Source organism: Rhopilema esculentum, chromosome 3 (assembly GCF_057945365.1).
Source record: "Rhopilema esculentum isolate cy_ngs chromosome 3, ASM5794536v1, whole genome shotgun sequence".
Taxonomy (NCBI): domain Eukaryota; kingdom Metazoa; phylum Cnidaria; class Scyphozoa; order Rhizostomeae; family Rhizostomatidae; genus Rhopilema; species Rhopilema esculentum.
The window spans coordinates 7,691,918-7,712,136 of record NC_142817.1 but is presented as its reverse complement, the minus strand read 5'-3'; the positions used below and the strand labels follow the sequence as shown (position 1 = coordinate 7,712,136).

Genomic DNA, 20,219 nt, shown 5'->3' with positions numbered 1-20,219 from the left:
AAATTTGCTTCGAAAGCATTTCTTGAAAAGGCAGACGTAATCAAAAATTCATCCAAGAAAACGTTTATGATCCCGAGCTAGATAAATCGGGAGCTAAGGTTGTTTGCTCAGGGACAGCGATAGCCATGGAGACTGAAAGCAATACAGTTCATCACAAAACACATCGAGAATTGTGAGCACTTAGAATATGCATGACAAGCCATGGCAGCAACATTTTGCAGGGTATCAAAAGATTACAGGGAGATTTACTGATAATATTTGTCTTCCTAACGTAATCATCCCTTGTGTTAAGGGAAAGGATAAAGATAAATCGAGGGTAGATAAAAGGAATGATCGGCAAAATTGCACAAAGGAAAACGGACAGAGCCTAGAAAAGAAACAATAAAGGGCCAATAGAAAAACAAGTTATATAAACCAAGTATAAACCAAGTAAATATTTGCAATGTCAACACCCCTTTCAAAAAACGAAGCATTATTTGGGAGGCTAGACAAGAGTAGCTTTATGTGTGTGAATAAAGGAGAATAAAGGAAAGGGTATTTTTATCCCTTGACACAACAGGGATGCCAATCAACAGATGCTACTATAGAGAATATAAATAAGGGCTGCTGCAAGTTTCAGCGACATTCGACTGTAACTGGTTCATCGAAAGCAACAGCAAAGGTGAATAGACATTTTCTTTAAGATTTTGAGACAGGCAGTAGAAAGCAACCATTCTGAATGTAATAAAACAAATTTAGGACATCATCCTTAAGCTAGAATCATTTTGATCTTTAACTTATTTTGTATTAACTATTTGACGTTTACTTCGAGTCTGCAAAGGTATGTAAGTCTGGTTTTTTTTTCTTCTTTCAGATACAACATGGATCTCAAATTTCTTGGTATTTTCCTTCTCTTGGCCGTAGCAGCTTATGGTGAGTATGCATCAAACCTCTTTCTTATTCTAAAACAGACCTCTAGAATGGAAAGCTTCTTCCCAAATCGGAATCAAATTTCCTCGATCCGCAGCAAACAGGCAACTGGAATTCTACTCCAGTGCGATTCTTGAAAATTTATTTCCCATAAACTTCAACATGCAAAAGAATCTTCTCAAAATGGAAGAAACAGGCGACAAGTGCTGTAGCATATCGTTTTAACTCCCCGTGTTAGTTTTCTGACCTAGCCACGGCGCCAAATCGACACCAAAGCCCTGTCCCCCAAACCCAAACTAAACATACGAAACCAAAGGAACCAGATATTTGAAAATAAAGCCCTTTTAATTTTATACTTATAATCTTAATTCGTAGGGCATTTAGATATTTCAGAATCTATCAAAGTAAATAGGCGAATATTAAAAATGTACGGAAACAAATATCTACAAGGTCAAACTTCAAAGAGCGATTAATCCTCTTTCAATAAAATCATGGGAAAACCATTTATTTTACAAAAAAAGAATTTGGCAACAGTGGAATACAAAACCACAAATCATTCATCCAGATTTGGTTCTCATGTCATCAAAGGCAACTTACATCAAGCCTCGAGAAATCAGAGAAATCTCCCCCCTCCTCTTTATCTCCATTTGGCCTAGAAGTACAATCTTCCTTCTCACACAATGACGCACCTCAAAATCTTATTCTTGTTACATTGAAATGAATAAAATTACATTTAATTCTCTTTTCAGCTGCCCCTTCTATGGAGGTTGAAGAGAGTGAAGACCCCGTTGAGGCTGATGGTAAGTGAAAAAATCATAAAAATGAGCTTCTCGTTTCTGACAGCGTTTCCACTATTTATGAACATTTGTGAAAAAAATCAAGAAATATGTCCTTATGTTGTTCAATTATTCAACTGAAATCCATTTGCTTATTTATGACAGGCATAACTGTTTGTCCTAAAAGTAGAAAACAATTAAAGTTGTTTAAATTTTTTGTAGCTCTTGAAGATGTAATGGAAGATGATAGTGAAGAAGATCTTGCGGCTGACTTTGAACTAGACGAGGAAGATCCAAGACGCCGAAAAAGTATGAAAAGACCTTACTTCTCCAAAGGGAAATACTGTGTCTGCAGCAAGAAGCAAAAGAAAGGAGACGAGGCAGAGGTAACCGAAGAGGATGTCGAGGACCATATTGATGACGTTGCTGAGAATGTCGAAAATGCACTTGCTGATCCAAGGAAACGTCGTCGACGCAGACCAAGCAAGAAGAACTGGAAATTGGCCCTGAGGAAACTTGTGTCTCCATTCTTCAGAGCTGAAACCCTTGGATGCTACTGCACACGAAACAGAGCTGTTGTCAGGTGTGTATTTCAAGCTGTTGCAAAGCTTTTTGTTATGCATCAACCTAGATGGATGTGTCTAGAGAAAATTGAAGGCAACGTATTTGAAGTATAAAAGTGGATTTTGTTACCTATTGACTCAAAGTGTCTTGACAAGAAAAATAGCACTTAAAAGTCTCGATGACAGTTGCTTTATAAATCATTTCTTTTAGAAAAAAGCCATTCACTTTGAATTATCTAGAATATAAAAGTTTCTGTAGTATGTAGATGCGTGACAAGAAAAAGCTAGATATAGCTATTTTGCCTATAGCATATTGCTTTTCTTGAACCAAACTGATGATAAAAATTTTTCTTGAAGATTGTTGAACTACTTGCACCTGGCTCACTACATCCACCTTAAGCAGAAGAAAGTTTTCATCAAACACGTCAAATATTTGGTTGCTCAAGTCAAGAAGCAGAGGAGAGGCTGAGCTAATATGGCGGACATTCAACTGACGCTTATAGCTTCATATCCACTTTTTTATTTGAAATCACAATCTTGAATAGATGAATGGGCGCATAGATTATGTTTTAACTCTTACGAGATATAAAAAGATATTTTGTGCTTATAAACTATTTAAGATTTTGATGCCGAAGGATATCTTTTGTATGCACCATAATATTGTATAGAGTCTACAGAAACGAGTTGTTTTCTTGCCTCATTTTCAACTGACGGAGAATTGATGTTGGATATAAAATTCTTTAATGGAATGAGTAACTTTGTTTCGGGTACTTTTGGCAGTGTAATAGAAATTCTATAGGAATATTCAAGCGATTTTAGGAAATCCAAGGAAACAGATTTGAAAAACAGGAAGATGTGTTGCCGCAACTGGAACATGGAAATCAAAGCAATCTATATGTTTTACCACATTATTTTTATCAGTTCTTATACGTTGCCCATTATTAAGAAATAATTCTTTTCAAGAACAGTACCGTCTTTGCAACACAAAAACCCCAACGATGCGACTACTTCTAAGGCGGCAACAGATTAACGATTGCGAGGGCTATAGCGTGAGTCATGATTTCACCACAGATGGGGGCTTTGTTTATAAAGAATAAGATTCCTTGATAAAGTATAGGAAGAAAACAGAAAGCTCTGTTCAAGAAACGTGAAGATTTTGCTTTCCAAGTCTAAGGCCCTGTTTATATGGAGAAAATAGCCCCGGCTACCTGAGGTTATTTTCCAAGCTGAGATATCGGCATCCTATACAAAAGGTATAATTCTCAGTCAGAGGCGGATTGGCAGCAAATCTCTCGGGTTGCTATATACAGAAAAGGGGCCCGTACTACGTATAATGTAAGCAATAGGGGCGTTGTGGCTCCTAGGAAAGGGCCGGGAGAAACTTATCATAAGGGGCCCACTCTTGTGTATGATATCTCAAATCACAAACCCAAGTCGCCAAAAATGATATGTACCTGGAAACCATGCACCTTTGAAATATTAACAAGATCCCAGTTTTTATCATTTTGAAAGGTTCATCTGCTATATTTGTTGGGGTGTAGCCCCTTTGTGCTAATCATAGATACTTTAAGACTGCAAAAATGAGGAACAAATTCAATGCTGTAGTGCACAGTTTATATTAACAAAAACGCAATAGAAGACAGATATGCACTGCGAGCAAAGCAAACAGAAATTGTTTCGGCCACGCCCTTTAAATTAGCTTGAAACACGACTCAGAATGCTTTTTACGGTCGTTTACCTCGTTTTACAAATTTTTAGGCATACTTTGTTGCATTTCGTTAAAATTCAGTTCTTGATCTAGAATTCATGCTTTAAGAGGACCCCTAGACCTTGAGGCCCCTTGGACAGTTTGCCCCTCCTTGTCCCCGTCTCGGAAGCCCTGTTCATATTCCACGCATCTAATTCAAAGTTGCCTGTTTGTAAATGTTTACCTCCTCTAATTCTAAACTGTGAACTTGAGTCTACATGTAAGTGCGGTGTTTTCTCACCAAAGATTTTGTTAATATTAGATATTTTCCTGGGTTTTACAAACTCATTCGAAAGGGGGCCACCGAGAAATTTCCCGGTGTCCCGCCTGGCCACAACGCTCCTGGTAAGCAATACTGAAATGTTTTCTTTCTAAGGATTTTATCTTCATTTCTGTGACTTGTATTCTCTTGAACATAGATATCTTTGAAATCAAGAGAGTTATTTTCTCGAATTTATCTACGGAGGGCCCGGTTATTATGAAGTAGAGAAGGCCCGGGTTGCGATCGCATCCTAGCATCCATGCCAGTCCGCCACTGTTCTCAGTTTACGTTTATATGAGTGTCGCAAATAGTATCACCCAGGTGAGGTTATTTTTGACTGCTGATATCTCACCTGAGCGAGCCGATATATCGGCTTGGTGAGGCTATTTTTCTCATATAAACGCAAACAAAAATAGCCTCACTTCACCGACAAAAAATTGCAGATACTGCAAAAGCGCAAATCATTATTCTCTTGCATGGCCCAAACCAAATGGGCGGAGGAAGAAGCAAAATCAGGCTCCAGGGCAATCGAAAAAAAGGCCTTTTCGATGGAGCACTGAAGTGATGAAGGAACTCATTGACATTTTGCTGGATTATAAAAACAAAAGTAAAAGAAACACGCTAGTCATTTTCAAAAGTTGTTATCAGTCGTCAAATTTGGCGCCAAATTGAAATTGCCCCGGCAAGCCCAGGCTATTTTCCTCTCATATAAACAGAACCTGAAAATAGCCTTACCAAATGATAGCATCGAGTAGCCGAGGAACAACAGAGCCTAAGGAGACATCTTTCGACTGTATAGCAGAAGATTTGAGTTCAGGCTGGCTTAATTATTTATATAAACTGAGGCTGGATTGTTCTTGATTTGTTCTAATATTACCAGGGTGTCAGCAACGAGGGGCAAATCACTCTATACAAATCTCGTACACCTTTTGTGAAAATTCTATTGTTTTATCGGAAAATCCCCCAAAATCCTTTTGTTTTAGGCAAAATCTCGTACGCTTTTTGCAAGAGTGAATCGCCCCTTGGTCAGCAATGTAATTGCTAGCTATTTCACTCTAGGGATGCGTTCAGGCCTCATTTGCCAACAAAGTGGGTGAGGCATCCTTGTTATGTTATGTTATGCTATGTTATGTTATCTTATAGAATCTACTAGAATCTGAATTTTTACTGCGTGACAAGTCTTAGGTACCATGACAATGAAATGTCATCTTGTAACCGCAGCAAAGTCTGTTTTTGATTCGCGTGAAATACTTCACAACTCAAATTTGAATGAGCTTATCTAATCTCTTTTTTAAGAAGAAAGACACAAATTCTATAGACAAATCCTATTGGATAAAGAGTAGATAACGTGAATAGGGAAGACAATAAGATACAGTTTATTAAAAAGTATAAATAAGGGCTTTTAGTGCAACTGTTTTACTCGACGGTTTTCTAAGCATCGTGAAACACCGAAAGGCAAGTTGTTTGTTATATTAAAACTCACAAAATTTACAGATGACACAAAGTTGACATTTGCTATTCTTGCAATGAAACTAGCTTTTATTTCAATAACATTTGGTGTGAGTAGCATTTTATTTCTAGATTCAAGTTTCTGATACTGCTCTCTATTTTTATTTTAGAATCGACATGGATCTCAAATTCGTTGGAATTGTTCTTCTGCTTGCCGCAGCAGTTTACAGTAAGTCAGCTTTATAGCTTTTGATTAAAACCCCATCATATTTGATGGCCTGTGGTTAATATCCTTGCGTGGAAAGATTTATTGTAATATTAGATGTACACTTTTTTATAAGAATCAGTAAATTCAAGTTCAGGCTCACTGTTCTTAATTTTTTTCGAAAATCTTAGGCTGGATTGTTCTTGAATTAATAGCATTTAAGCAGTGCGATTGCTAGCTTTTTTGCTCTAGGGAGGTGTTCAGGCCTCATTTGCCAACAAGCCTTCATTTGCCGACAAATTTGAATATTTACCGAAAAAGCAGCCACACGTGGCTAAAAATCCTCGTGTTTTAAATAGAACGTTGTTCAAAATTGCATTTCACAGTAGCTCAGCCTGAGATTGTTCTTAATTTGTTCTTAACTTTGGACCAATTTTTAGGCTCGTGTCTGCTGTTTTATGCGTCTTCCATTCCAACATTGAAACTTTTTTCAATATTCTGTGTTTCTTTTGCCTCTTCATTCTCTAAACGTGTCGACATTAATTTATTTTCGGGAGACGCTGAAAGGTGACTTCTAGTCGACCCTTTGCTATACGCCACGTTGCGTGAACAGTTAACTGCATAGAGGCAGGATATGCTTGAGTGGTGTTTGCGGGCGGAGAGGGAGGGAGACGCTCGTTTTAAATCTTGGTTACTGTGTTGATTTTCATAACGGTTATACTTATCAGTGCTAAGTAGTCAGTCAAAATTTGTTTTGAAGATGTCCAAGGGTTATCAACTTATCCTGGTGATATTGATAAAGATGAGGACCTTATAATTGATTAATTAAACTTTTGAAGCTGCTAGCAAAGTTTTTTGCGAACATTTGTATGACATTTTCTTAAAGAAAATGGCCAAAGGCATTTTTAAAACATTTTGGCTTCATATTTTTAATAAGCCCCCTCTCTCTCATAAGCCCCCTCTCTTTCAAGCCCCCTCTCTTTCAAGCCCCCCCCCCTTTAGGACTGAAAAAGATAAATAAGTCTCCCGGTGGGTTAATAGAGCTTTTGCGGTAGGTAGGTTAAGTTTTTGCAAGGTTCCAGATTATTGCTCGTATCTCAATAAACAGGTACATGAAAGTTACTGCCTGAGGCGGCACCGTGGTAGCCGCAAAAGGTGGGAAAATTTTCGAATTTCAATGAGTCCAGTTCGCTGTAAATTTCGCTCATTGAATCAATTTTTTCTACTTTACAAGACAACCTTACTCTTAGAATTGATATCCACATGTGGAACGCTATCTGACGATTTTGATCGATTTTCTCGTCATTCGCGCAACCCTGAAACATTGTAAGGTGGAGTTTGGTTCTCACTGGTTCCAGTTTGCAAATTAACAGTTATTGAAATATTAACATGTCGAGGAGGGAAGAGGATCAAATTGAAATTTAAATGAAAGCAATCAAGTATACCATTGATTTTTTAATTTATGCCAACACAAAGTTTGCCGAGTCTGCCGAGTTAAGAACAGATTCAGAACTCTTGGGGGGTAACATGTGTTCCCAAGTGTGAGTTATTGGATCTCCAATCTTTTTATGTCTTTTCAATGCCAGTATAGGGGGCTGTTTCCATACTTGTTTAAGTTCTTTATCTACTACAAATCGACGTAAGGGATTAGGATAGGAAGTACGCGTTTTTCTGCGCTTCTTGGTTTTATTTGATTTATTAACATTGTTTGAGGGGAAGGGAGTGCGGAAATAGGAGTATCTGGGAAATGAATTGAAAAATATAGAGACATAACGCAAATTGCTTGGTGTTCAAAGTACTTTTAGCAATAATTGTAGGTATCTTTCTGAGAGCACGTACAGATAAAAATATTGAATTGAAACTGATCGCAGAAGCACAGTTCATCTATAATTACTAAGGCCCCATTCACACGAGAACGATTGCGTACCGTTCAAATAGATCTCCTAACTTTGGAACAAATAAATAAACTGTTCACGCGGCAACAAAATTGCCCCCTTCCACTTTATGTGTTAGAATTTAAACAGTTTACAAATGCGCATGCCCGTAATTCCATATGAACAATGCAAACATTTAGTTAAATGGACCTGTTCACAATGGATCGGAACGGAACGACTGCGTTCAATTTTTCGTATCACTAAACGGAGCGAATTAAATTGTTCCCGTGTGCTCCACATTTTGAACGGAACGATATGGAACTGTACGCAAGGTTTCAGTGTAAACGGAGCCTAACACACAAGCATCTTGCAGCTACCGTACAGACAAACATATTGCAGCGATATATACAAATTTATAAGTGGCCCTCCAGTAATTACCTAAATCTGAAAGTGTCCCTCCTTGAAAAAAGGTTGGACAACTCTGCTTTAGAGATTGTCTCCTATGGAATCGTGATTATTGGAAAAGTCCGTTAAGCATGCAAAATAGAAATTGGTCATAAGGCCAACAGCAATTCAGCAAAGTGAAAGGAAAGATTAATGGCGGTCTGAGTGAAAAATCTTATTTCACATTCCCAGCTTGACCATGTGTACCGTGCACTTATCGAAAGCCATCTGAGATACGAAAGATACGCTGATGTTATCTGGGGGAGTCTTCCTAAATCAAAATTGAATACACTCAAACGTCTGCAGAACAGAGCAGGCTCGATTATCGATAAAACTGGTCTCATAACTAGCTGACCGTTGAGCAACTAACAAAGTTCAATCGATCAGTTATGTAATACAATAAAATTAGCAGACAATGTCCCGAAAGCCTTTGGGGCAAATATCATCATAGTACCCAGCACTCCAACTACAGAGCAAGGAATTGCAGGGACCTACAAATCCCAAGAAATAACCTTAAATATATCAAGAAAGGCTTTCACTATTCGGCTCTGAAAGCCAGGAACGATATTCCCATCACTATCACAGAGCTCTCTACACTTGGTAAATTAAAAAAGCAATTGAAAAGTAATTTTACGAGCTGAACACGACGCAAAACACTCCCTGGAAGAGCAGCTGCTATAAGATAGCTAACTGTGCATAACTTTGCTTTAACTGTATATAGATTACAATTAAATTAATATAACTAGGGTGTTTATTTTCTTGTTTGGTATTCAGCCGAATGCTGAAAGGATTTTTGTGTATAAAGAATTTAATTATGAAAAATGAAAAAACATCTTTACAGGCGTTCTTTCTACAGAACTAGACGCATTTTCTAGTTTAATTGGATCTCTTATCAAAGAGACCTAACACTGACAATTCCCTTTTAGCTGCCCATATTGAAGAGGACAAGGAAGAAGACCCTGAAGCAGGTAAGGGAAATTCAAGTTACACCCCTTATTACTACTATGTACCGGTCAGTTTCATTCCGCCGAGGGGGTCATCTCCTTATCATAAAAGCTGTTCCAGAGGGACAGTGTTGATTATGTTTGTCCTTACATAAACTACTAGATATTTTAGACCAAAGGGGATCCCCACAACCGCAAGTTGCGCCTCTATACAAACTATAACAAATCTTCTTTATAAACTCACTGCATAACAAACGTTATCTTCTACAAGAATTTGTTATGACTGAAGTTAGCCCATTTACAAGACGTCTGCAGAACAACGAAATTAGATGACAGCTACAAAAGAATTAGTAGAATTTGGAAATTTTTTCAAATGCCCTTTTACTTTAGCCTGTCCCTTGCCCTTTGGTCGGTTTCGAGTCCCTGTGTGACAAAACTTTCTCTCAGAGTAATGAGAGTCGCCAGCTCTCAGTTATCAAGAGATGTGGTCACATCGAGAAAGAACCAGGACACTGCTGGATAAGCACAAGGTTTTCAGTGTCCTAAAACTACCTTCAGCAGCTAGGTATAAAACAATACAATACACTCTTTTTTTATATAAAAACCAGATAATTTTTGCCGAGCCTCGATGTTCTTAACTTTTTGATAATTTTAGGCTCAAATTTTCTTAAAATTGTTCTTATTTTAAGAGTGGTTTTTTGCAAATATTTGAGAAGTTACATACTGTATAAAGTTTCTAAGACGTTTTACTGGATAAAGTTTAAAAATAAAGCAATGCCTGCTAGTGTTTATGGACAAATCCATCAAAGTTTTTTTGTCAAGAGAATGTCGGTACAATAGTTAAGTGCTTGCAAAATTCAAAATGCGAATTGTTTTTTTTTTAAATTTCTCATCTGAAGCTGAGCATGTTCTAGCCTTTTTCTTATCTTTTGGGCAAATCGAGCCTCAGGGTAAATTTATATGATGAACTGATGATGGGACGAACTTGTTATTGAATTTGATCATCGTTGGGGCGTCAAAATTGATGTTTGGTTTCATACGATAGACTGAAGATGAACCAATTGCACAATACTACCATTTCACGCATGCGTCCTTTTCCGTTGGACTAGGCCTACAATATTTCAAAATGGCGCCAATCAATGCGGACAACAAAAAAAGAATGGCCATTTTTAGTCGAGTTTTGCTTTTCTTATCAAGTGTGTTCTTATAAAAAAGAGTGTATAACGGCAATAGAAAAACCCGTTACATTTTAATATGCACAAAAAAACGAGTTTACAATTGTTATGATGGCATACTAAATGATTACAATGAATTTATAGTTACAGTAAATAATCATAAGAAAATGAACAATGAATATAACAGTAGTATCAAAAAGCAAAAATCACTTTCTCGCTTATTCTGTGTATTTTAGAAACATTGAAAAATAGGCAATTTTTTAAATTTTATGGCCATTTTGCTATCAAAGGTTTCTTACATGTTTCTCAAATTTCTTTGGTAATGGATTTTTTAAACATGCTTCCAAGGTGAAGTAAATAGTTCACACACATTCAGAGATAAACTAACAAATGGAACAAGGAATTTTGTTTTCCTAGAATGATTAACTCTGTTGAGATCTTTAGACAGTTAAGCTCATTGAGCTCCATCAATGTCAAGATGAAGTCAAATTAAATTTTTAAATGGAAACTTCTTGAGTGTGTGATTTACTGAGAATGAATGCAAACTGCATGTCAAATACAGTGTTGCAATATACAGTGATGTTCAATGTCAAGACTGTTTCGAGTGCCAACTCGGAAAATTAAAACTGTTTGTTTAATGTTGAGACTATTTCGAGTGTCAACAAATTATAAAAGTTTCTAAGCTTTTTCCATTTGGGTAGGGTTGTTTCCTAACTTTAAAAAATTGAGCCCATCGTTTCTTATAAAAAAATGCGTGTATTTGGACCCTGGATATACATTTCCCGGTTAGTTAGAAAGTACTAACAGCAATTCTAATAAATGGAACATAGTAGAACACCCTTGGTGGGCCCTCTATAATTTTAGTGTGAAAAATCCCATTAGATAAAAACTTGAGATGTTGATAAAATTTGAGCCTGGCTGTTATACTTAATTAATTGCTAATTTTTGTCAATTACGAGCCACAATATTCTGATAGAATTTATCCTTTAAAACAGTTTTATGCGTGTACAGTGATGAGCGGTGGCTGGTGAACGCAAATCAAACTAAGGGGAGGGGGGAGGTCTGGAAGAAGAGTGAGGCAAAGCTGAGTTGTAATTATCAGGTTGGGTGGGGGAGGGTACCCTCAGCATGTCCGCGTCGGAGATTCCGGCCAAATAGATGAAAGACAACATTTTAGATGCAACATTTTAGATAAATGAGAGACGTTTATTGTAATCATCACGTGCTTTGTTTAAAGCAGCTTATGAAGACTTCGACGAGGAGGATGAGGTTGATCAAGAAAATATTTCGGAACTTGCAAAAGACGCAAAAAGGAAGGGACGTTGGGACCAATTCTTTTCAGTCGGAGGAAGATACTGCAATTGCAATATGCCGGCTGCACTGGGAGACGAGCCAGAAGAAGTTCAAGATGCAGGGTCTAAAAAGAAATTTAAAACTTTTTTGGTCAAACTCATTAGACCATACTTCAAATCTGCGAGCCTGAAATGCCACTGCACTGCTAACCGCCGTGTTGTGAGGTCAGTTGAAGAAATATTAATATATGTTTATCGATGGTCTGGTAGGGAAACTGAGCCTTGATGTCGTAGGACGAACCAAAGGAAATTTCCGATTTACCTCTCTGGGCGGCCTTTTCTTTGGTACCGCCTAGGTCAAGAAAACTTATTATTTAGAAAACACGATATTTAGATATTCTGTTTAGGTAGCAGTTCTATAGTTTCTACTATTGATCTGATTTATACCCCAGAGTAAAAACATTCTATTTCAAGACCAAAAGTATAGAGCCAAAAAATCTAGAGGGGGGGGGGGGGGGGGGCGTGCTATAGAGCTTTTTCTATTTTGTATACAAAATGAATATTTCAATTGTTCTCGATTGCATGGCTCCTCGATGTCAATTTCTCTACCTTTCAATTTTCAAAGGATAAATCATCTTCCAATGTATACCTGTTACTTGGGTAAAACAATCTTGACTACCTGTTACTTGAAAAATAATAAAGAAACTAAAGTAGTAAAATTTGGCCAGCATTTACTGAGTTTTTAGTTAGTTATTGCAAATGTCAGGAAGTAATATTGGTTAATCAAAGATTTGATCCTGGCAGAAATTAGCAAATATATTTGAGAATTACCCAGTAAAAAGAGGAGAGGGCGCAGCCCCCCCCCCCTGAGCCCCCTTTTCTGCAGCTCTTGGTGGAGGGTGGTCAGCAGTAAAATTAACCAACGAAGATGTCAATGAAAACAAAATTAGGTGCTTTTTCATTTACCGACAATAGTGGTTCATTTGAAGACTGTTGCTATGAGGTATATCTTTATCCAATCACTTAATATTGACTGAGTAATATATTAACCGAGTAACATGTTAACTGAGTAAAATCCTTCCTTTTCTCTTACTTTTTAGGCTGTTGCATTACCTACATTCGGCTAGAGTCGCTGCATTTAAAGCGAAGGTCGAATTCAACAGAAACCTACGTGCCTTGATCAAGGCTGTGCCAAGGCACAGTGGACGTTAAAGAGACAGAATCAGTTCTGACCTTGGTTTTACCTTCTTAGCCTAACTGACCCATTACTTAAAAGGACGTTAAGAGGGACTTTTTTCCCTAAGCTGTTTGTATTTCTTGAACAGATTTAAAGATAGCATGTTTTTATTTAGCTTTTATATTATATCAGTCATTATTTGTGTCTCTTCTTCTCTCTAACAAACTTACAACGATTTCTTTACAAGAAACAAGGATCAAGATTGACCTAAATGTTATGTTGTTAAGAAGGGCCTAATCATGTGCTCACATATAATACGTTTTACTCCATGGCCTCGTGCTCTACAACTAACTCTAAGTACCGTTACGTCGTAATATGTTAATTTATTCAAAACATTACATCTCCTCCTTTCTTCAGATTTGTGTCTGGGGCTAAAATATAAAGTTAATTAAAGTTCAAATTAGCAAGTCCAAACTTTCTAACAGTAAGATAACTAGGTCTACACGACAAGAAAACATTTTTTTTAAACTTCTGAAAATCGAACAAAATAAGTGAAAGCATTAAACTCACAGTACTTTCTGCTTACGTATCGTAAATGTTTTGTCCATATCTTTGAACTCTTCTTCCTATTTTTTGTGGATATCTGGCCTTATTCTGGGTGTCTGCTTCTTCTTGCTGCCCTTCTCCGGTCGCAGGTATTTCTAATGATTCTTCATCATCTGCATCATTATAAAATTCCAAATCCTTTCTTTCCTGAATTGGCTTGAAAAATGAAATGTTCCTTGTTACGCATTGTCCATCTCTACAAGCTGTGATCATTGTTCCTTTTATTCGTACTATACGAAAAGGCTTTAAATCGAATTTGGATGTTAACTTGTTTCTCTTTCTTTGTCGAATTAGTACCAGATTGCCAATACTCATTTTACGTTCCTCAACTCCTCTTTTCCGGTCCGCATTTTGCTTCATCGTTGCCTTTGCCTGCTTGTCGTTTTTGCGAATTTCTTCGTCCAAGGGCGATAGACTTTTTTCCACTGTGTCTGGCAACTTTATTCGAATTTTGCGATTAAAAAGTAGCTGTGCTGGAGGATATTTTGTCGTTGTGTGTGGAGTGGCACGGTAATTTAGAACGAATCTATAAAGCTCTTTTTTCCAATTTCTCCCCTCCACTTGTGCTGCTTTGATGGCTTTAGTCATTGGTTTGTTAAAAGTTCTCAGCTTCCAGGAGCGCAACCAGGAATTTCAGAGGGCAGGGGTCCAAGACACAATAAGGGCACTAAGAAAACTTTATTCACTTATGGCCTGGTTTATACTTTCATGTTTAGAAACAGATAAAAAAACGCTAGGGTGCTCTTAATGCACGCCGAAGTTTCACCGGGGCATTTGTTTAGATACGCAGGAAATATGAGCAGTTAGCAAACCTGTAAATATTGTACACCAGACAAAGAAAACTGATCAATAGAGACGTATTGTGGTGCATGAGTCTATATTTCATTCCTTTTCATGTTAACTATCTACATGGCTTCGTCTAGTTTCTCCAATCTCAGCGGACTTTCCCTTTCTGTCTGCCATCCAGGGCCGCTGAGAGGTTTTGGAGGCCCGAGGGGGGAACTGAAGAGACGAGGCCTCTTGTGAGCGAAGCGAGCAAAAAAAATTATGACCACGCCCTCACGAATAATCATGTGCTCACATATACACTCTATTTTTATAAGAACCAGTAAATTTAGGTTCAGCCTGACTGTTCTTACTTTCTTTCGAAAATCAGAGGCTGGATTGTTCTTAATTTGTTCTTAAATTAAGAGGGTGTAAGCAGTGCTATTGCTAGCTTTTTCGCTCTAAGGAGGTGTTCAGGCCTCATTTGCCAACAAAGTGAGTGAGACAGCCTTAATTTACTGACAAATTTGAATATTCACCGAAATCATGCGAAATCAAATCATGCGGGATGCAATCGAAATTTTTTGAAAGGTCCATCAATACGGACCCTACAATAAATTGTTGTCAAGCTTAGATTTCCACTCTTCTACAAGTTTAATCAAAACACACTGTGTACTGTAAGCTGTTCTATAAGCTGCAATAAAAATTGAAAGAATCTTATCAAGGAAAGGACTGAGCTGTTCCTTTAGAATTTTCTCAAAGATTTTGGAAAAAGTGTTGAGTATACAGACTGGACGATAATTTCTCTCCACAGTAAAAACTGGCTCACCTTTGTCTAAAGGGCAAACTGCAGCAGTTTTTGCATTCTGGGGAAATATGAAATTTCGAATGCTGCAATTGATGGCTTTAGTAATAGGCACAGTCAAATCATCGCTAGCGAGAGAAACAAGTTTCGGTGGAATTTGATCAACATCTGTTGATTTACTGCCATCGAGCATTTTCAGTTGGAGCAATACCTCACTAGCAGTAACCTCATTGAAAGAAAAAGATTGAAATGTTTGCTCAGGGTCTTGAAATATAGCTAGAATGTTTGGACGAATTCGCATTGGCGATACTGGAATGCTTCTTACCAGAAGTATTTTCGACAATATTTATGTAATAATCATTAAAAATCTCACCTAAATCATGGTCATCAGTGACTATTTTGTCATCTTTAATTAGGGAAATATCGGTACCAGCTAGAACACCTTTATTTGAGAGAAAAGGTTTTACCAGATCCCAGAAAGCTTTATTGGACATGAGGACATTGCTTGTAACTCTCTTGAAGTGATTCTTTATGGCCTTTTTACGTAGAGCAACACAGTGATTTCGTTGCTTCTTGAAGTCTACTTCATTTTGCTTTGAAGGGTGTTTATTTAATCTTTGTTTAAGCTTAGCACGTGTGTACATCGCTTTTTTCAGCTCCGGTTTCATAAAGGGTGCATTGTTTCCCCTTAGAAACTTCGTTTTGATTGGAGTGTGTTTGTCCACTATATTCCGGAAAGTGTTTGTCAGATGGTCGTAGGATTTATCCGGGTTAGTCCCGTCGCATTCAAATTGGGCGTGCTTTACATCGCTCAAGAAATTCTCTTGGACAAACTTTTTGTAGCTGCGATACTTTATTTGTTTCGGTTTTAACCTAGGAACAGTTGATTTCATAGTGGTAGCAACAAGACTATGATAGTAACTTAGACTTAATTCACGATTTAACAACAGATGGGGATTTTGTCTATAAAGAATTAGATTCTTTGACAAAGTATAGGAAGAATAAAAAAAGCTCTGTTCAGGAGAAGATTTTGTTTTCCAAGTCTAAGAAGACAACTTTCTACTGTATAGCAGAAAATTTGAGTTCAGGCTGGCTGTTCTTGATTATTTCTAGAAAAACTGCAAAAATGTTTCTCACGGCAAAACTTTACTTCTCACGGCAAAACTTTCTTTCTCACGGCAAAACTTTATTTGAAAGATATACATGAACAAAGCAATAAGACGACGAGAATCCAATGTCACGAGATAAAATTTTTCAAAATAAATTAAATGTAAGGATATTTCTTAAATTTAATTTATTTTGAAAATTTATTTTGAAAACACAATTTGTTAAGACCTTTCTCAACATATGTCCTTATCACTCATGTATTGTTTGACCGTCCCCTTCCATGTTTTAATTAAGGGGAAAAAAGATGCCTCTGCAAAAAATACAATCTATTGCTATAAAATGTTGTGATTTAAGTAGTCACCTTGTTCTCGTTTGATCATAGTCAATATAATAATTAACCATCACACACATGCTGCTGACTATGATCTGACAGACAGATATATGTTGATTTTGGAAGAGAATTGTAAAACCTCTTAAAAGGTAGGTTTTACAAACGTGAGTTCGTTCTAGGCAGAAATGCTCAAAAATACGGCAACGGCGGATAAGATCAAAAATCTTCTTTTTATGGCAATGATACGACTAACGGCTAACAGCAAGTTCGAAAAATAACGACACGGCTTCAACAGGCACGACAAAACTAGCCACAGAGCTCCTAGCAATACGGCAAAACTTTCGACAAGACTACTCCTAACTTATGAAACAACCCTTTATATAACCTAAGCAAACCTTAAAATAATAATGACGTAATACAAAAAACGCTGATGCAATCAGCGCGCAAAGATGCAATTGTCACGTGATACTGTCCGTAAGGGGACCCTGTGTCGTTACAGAATGTCATGATGTGTTAGTTATGAGTATACCGTAATTAGATGTCGGCCTTCGTGACTGTCTTTTTCAAAGACCTGATGATGATAGAGTTGGTGCCAAATCATTATATCAATGTAATGTCTGCCAAGCCAAGGGAACTTTCCTCGGAATGGGCAAATAGGCTGCTAGATAGATATGAATACTGACCAAATTCTTCAGTTGTCAGATGAGTAGCATGATGGCGGAAGGTAGAGATCCATCAAGAGAAATAATAAATGAGGCCAACAGAGCGCAAGTACTTGATTTGGGACCGGTGCAGCCCATCCTTAACTTTGAAACTTGCAAATCATCCCAAGATTCCATTGTAACATATGCTTTTCTCAAACTAAGGAACTGTTTACGTTTTTAGAATTGAAGATTCGTATAAAATAGAGTGATTTTTAGTGTTGTTTCCCCATGTATTAAATAATTCAGCTTCTGTCTCAGAGAGAGTAGGAGGCGTGGTCCAAAAATTTTATTTCCCCAATCCTCCAGATTCCTCAGGGGCAAAGCCCCTACCAGAAATCCTCCACAATATTTTGCGGCTGGCGCCGCCATTGGTTGCTTTTCTGACATAGGCGTAGAAGACAAGGGTCTGGGGAGATAAGGGGGCTGCAGCTGTAGTTTCCCAACATTGAAAAGTTTCCAAAAAAGCAATAATCAGGCAGAAACCTACCACGAGTCAGTCAGGCAAAATTTTCATAAACAATGGATGTTGTTTGTTGGGCAACCACTTCAATTTTTTTCTCCTCTTATATTATGCCCATGCTTATCATTCCATTTTTTATTTATTATTATTACTATTTTACGAAAAATCAAGTACCTAGCCATCAACACACCCTGTGAATAAAACGATTACGATATGATATGATATTAAACACAATGCCTAATTTATAGATTTTGTACAAGCCCCAATCGAGCGTGGCAAGTGCACCTACGAGATTTTTTGCACGAATTTTATGTGCACGCCAATTTTCAACGAATTTCTCTTTTTCACTGCTTTCAAAACAAAGGAATCAAAGACCTTGCATGCAATACTGTTTCGTTGAGATAGGCATATAGGCCTAGCCTAGCCTACCCTGGGTACCAGACTCACTATATAAAATAATAGAGAGTCTGGTCTAGTGCGCCCCATTCTCGTTCTGGTGAACTTACTTGAAAGAACTGAAGTATATTGAACAGACTAGGCCTGTGAAACAAGACTGTCAAATAAATAACAAAGAAACTCAGTAGTCCGAGGAGTTTTGGAAAATCTTAAAGCAAATGTGTTTTATTTAGTTCTTTAAAGTCGACATTTTTAATACAGTGGTAAAAGACTTTTCTGCCTCAAGATAACAATCAAATCAGGTTTAAAACGCCATTTGGCAGCAAAAATCATGTGCGAAGCATGAAATTAAAGTTAGCACAATGCAGTTATTAAATGTTAATCATTATCAAATTTCGTATACAACTTAAAATAAGTCTTTTGTAATTTTCCTCATAAATTGTGTGTACTTTCAACGTCTACTTCCTCACTGTGAAGGCAGCGCGCTCGGACACACATCACGTTGGAAGGTCACCACAGCAAATATGGGCAATACGACAAGCGAAGCCCCGTATGTCGGGCGAAATATTAGCTATAACTGATTAACTGTGTTTGTTGTTGTTTGTTCTCGGCGCCTTGCGGTGTTTCTTATCTACTGCATTTCACTACAAGGCCTAATTTCTTTGCAACGAGAGGCACAGCCTGAAATATCAGAGACTTTCCAAAGCCAGTTGGCAATATGGCGAAGGTGTCTCTTCTCTCTACAAACAAGGCTTTCAATGCTGTTCTGTGTTCAGTTCCACAACATGCGGAAAATATTCTTTGAGTACAGTTTTAACAGCATCTTTAAACTCAATCGTTATGGTCGCTAGCATTTATTTATGTTCTGTTCTGTTCAATGTTTTATACCAGAGCTAAGTTTATTGTTTCGCTGTGACCTTTGAACGTACAGAAATCTGTACACTCGCTCCTGATTGGTTAATATCAGCACACCAGAACGAGAATGGGGCGCACTAGACCAGACTCTCTATTTTATTTCATATATAGTGAGTCTGGTACCCAGGGTAAGCCTAGCCCAACCTAGATAAATTTTAGACCATTTTGGGGCTGTCTTTCTGCAAGAATTATCAAGAGAAGATGTAGGTATTCGCGAATCTGCGAAGTTTAAAACGTCTAAAGCATCGATTAGATCTAAGTATCACCTATACAACATCTGCCATCTCCGTGCCATTCTCCATCTTTTCTCACCAATTGGAATATTGTTGTTGTTGTTTTTTACTAAAGAAAGTTTTGCCGTGAGCAAGAAAGTTTTGCCGTGAAAAAAGAACGTTTTGCCGTGAGAAATTAAGTTTTGCCGTGGCACCTGTGGGCCACCGTAATTTTGCCTATAGCATATTGCTTTTCTTGAACCAAACTGATGATGAACATTTTTCTTGAAGATTGTTGAACTACTTGCACCTTGCTCACTACATCCACCTTAAGCAGAAGAAAGTCTTCATCAAACACGTCAAATATTTGGTTGCTCAAGTCAAGAAGCAGAGGAGAGGCTGAGCTAATATGGCGGACATTCAACTGACGCTTATAGCTTCACATCCACTTTTTTATTTGGAATCACAATCAGAAGGTAAAAAAAGATATTTTGTGCTTATCAACCATTTTAAGATCTTGATGCCGAAAAATATCTTTTGTATGCACCATAATATTGTATAGAGTCTACAGAGACGAGTTGTTTTCTTGTCTCATTTTCAACTGACGAAGAATTGATGTTGAATATAAAATTTTTTAATGGAAGGAGTAACTTTGTATCGGGTACTTTGTAACAGGAATTCTATAGGAATATTCTAGCGATTTCAGGAAAATTAAGAAAACTGCTTTGAGAAACAGGAAGATGTGCTGCCACGACTGGAACATGGAAATCAAAGCAATCTATGTGTTTTCCCGCATTATTTTTATCAGGTCTTATGCGTTGCCCATTATTAAGAAATAATTCTTTTTAAGAACAGTAGCGTTTTTACAACACAGAAAACGCAACGATGCGACTACTTCTATGGCGGCAACAAATCACAGCACAACATATCAAATTCTGCGGCAAAAATAATGTGGTAAAACATATAAATTGCTTCATAGGCGCCGACTTTTATTTTTCCCAGAGGGGGCTCAAAATTTAAATTAAAAAAAAAATTAAAAAAAGTTAAAAGGTAGAGAAATTCCCTATCGCTTTAATAACGTAATACAACGTATGTAGAATG

At 37.4% G+C, this 20,219-nt stretch overlaps 2 protein-coding genes across 4 annotated transcripts; both read left to right on the top strand.

Annotated features, from left to right (window-relative positions):
* The first annotated feature begins 571 nt into the window (after window positions 1-571).
* LOC135692854 (uncharacterized) lies at window positions 572-19,584 on the top strand. 2 transcript variants are annotated; one of them, XM_089111581.1, is made up of 5 exons: window positions 572-661; window positions 854-912; window positions 1,659-1,709; window positions 1,908-2,268; window positions 19,410-19,584. In XM_089111581.1, the coding sequence occupies exons 2-5, from the start codon at window positions 861-863 to the stop codon at window positions 19,519-19,521; spliced, it is 576 nt and encodes a 191-aa protein (XP_088967707.1). In that variant the 5' UTR covers window positions 572-661; window positions 854-860; the 3' UTR covers window positions 19,522-19,584. The 2 variants fall into 2 exon arrangements, with proteins under 2 accessions (XP_088967707.1, XP_065067258.1); XM_065211186.2 differs by lacking the exon at window positions 19,410-19,584 and adding an exon at window positions 2,606-2,928 and having other exon boundaries at window positions 578-661.
* Window positions 5,649-13,003, top strand: LOC148960530 (uncharacterized). Of its 2 annotated transcripts, none has more exons than XM_089111618.1 (5): window positions 5,649-5,712; window positions 5,877-5,935; window positions 9,156-9,197; window positions 11,589-11,865; window positions 12,741-13,003. In XM_089111618.1, exons 2-5 carry the CDS (start codon window positions 5,884-5,886, stop codon window positions 12,850-12,852), a joined length of 483 nt encoding a protein of 160 aa, XP_088967744.1. In that variant the 5' UTR covers window positions 5,649-5,712; window positions 5,877-5,883; the 3' UTR covers window positions 12,853-13,003. The 2 variants fall into 2 exon arrangements, with proteins under 2 accessions (XP_088967744.1, XP_088967740.1); XM_089111614.1 differs by having other exon boundaries at window positions 5,653-5,712; window positions 11,586-11,865.
* Window positions 19,585-20,219: the final 635 nt, after the last annotated feature.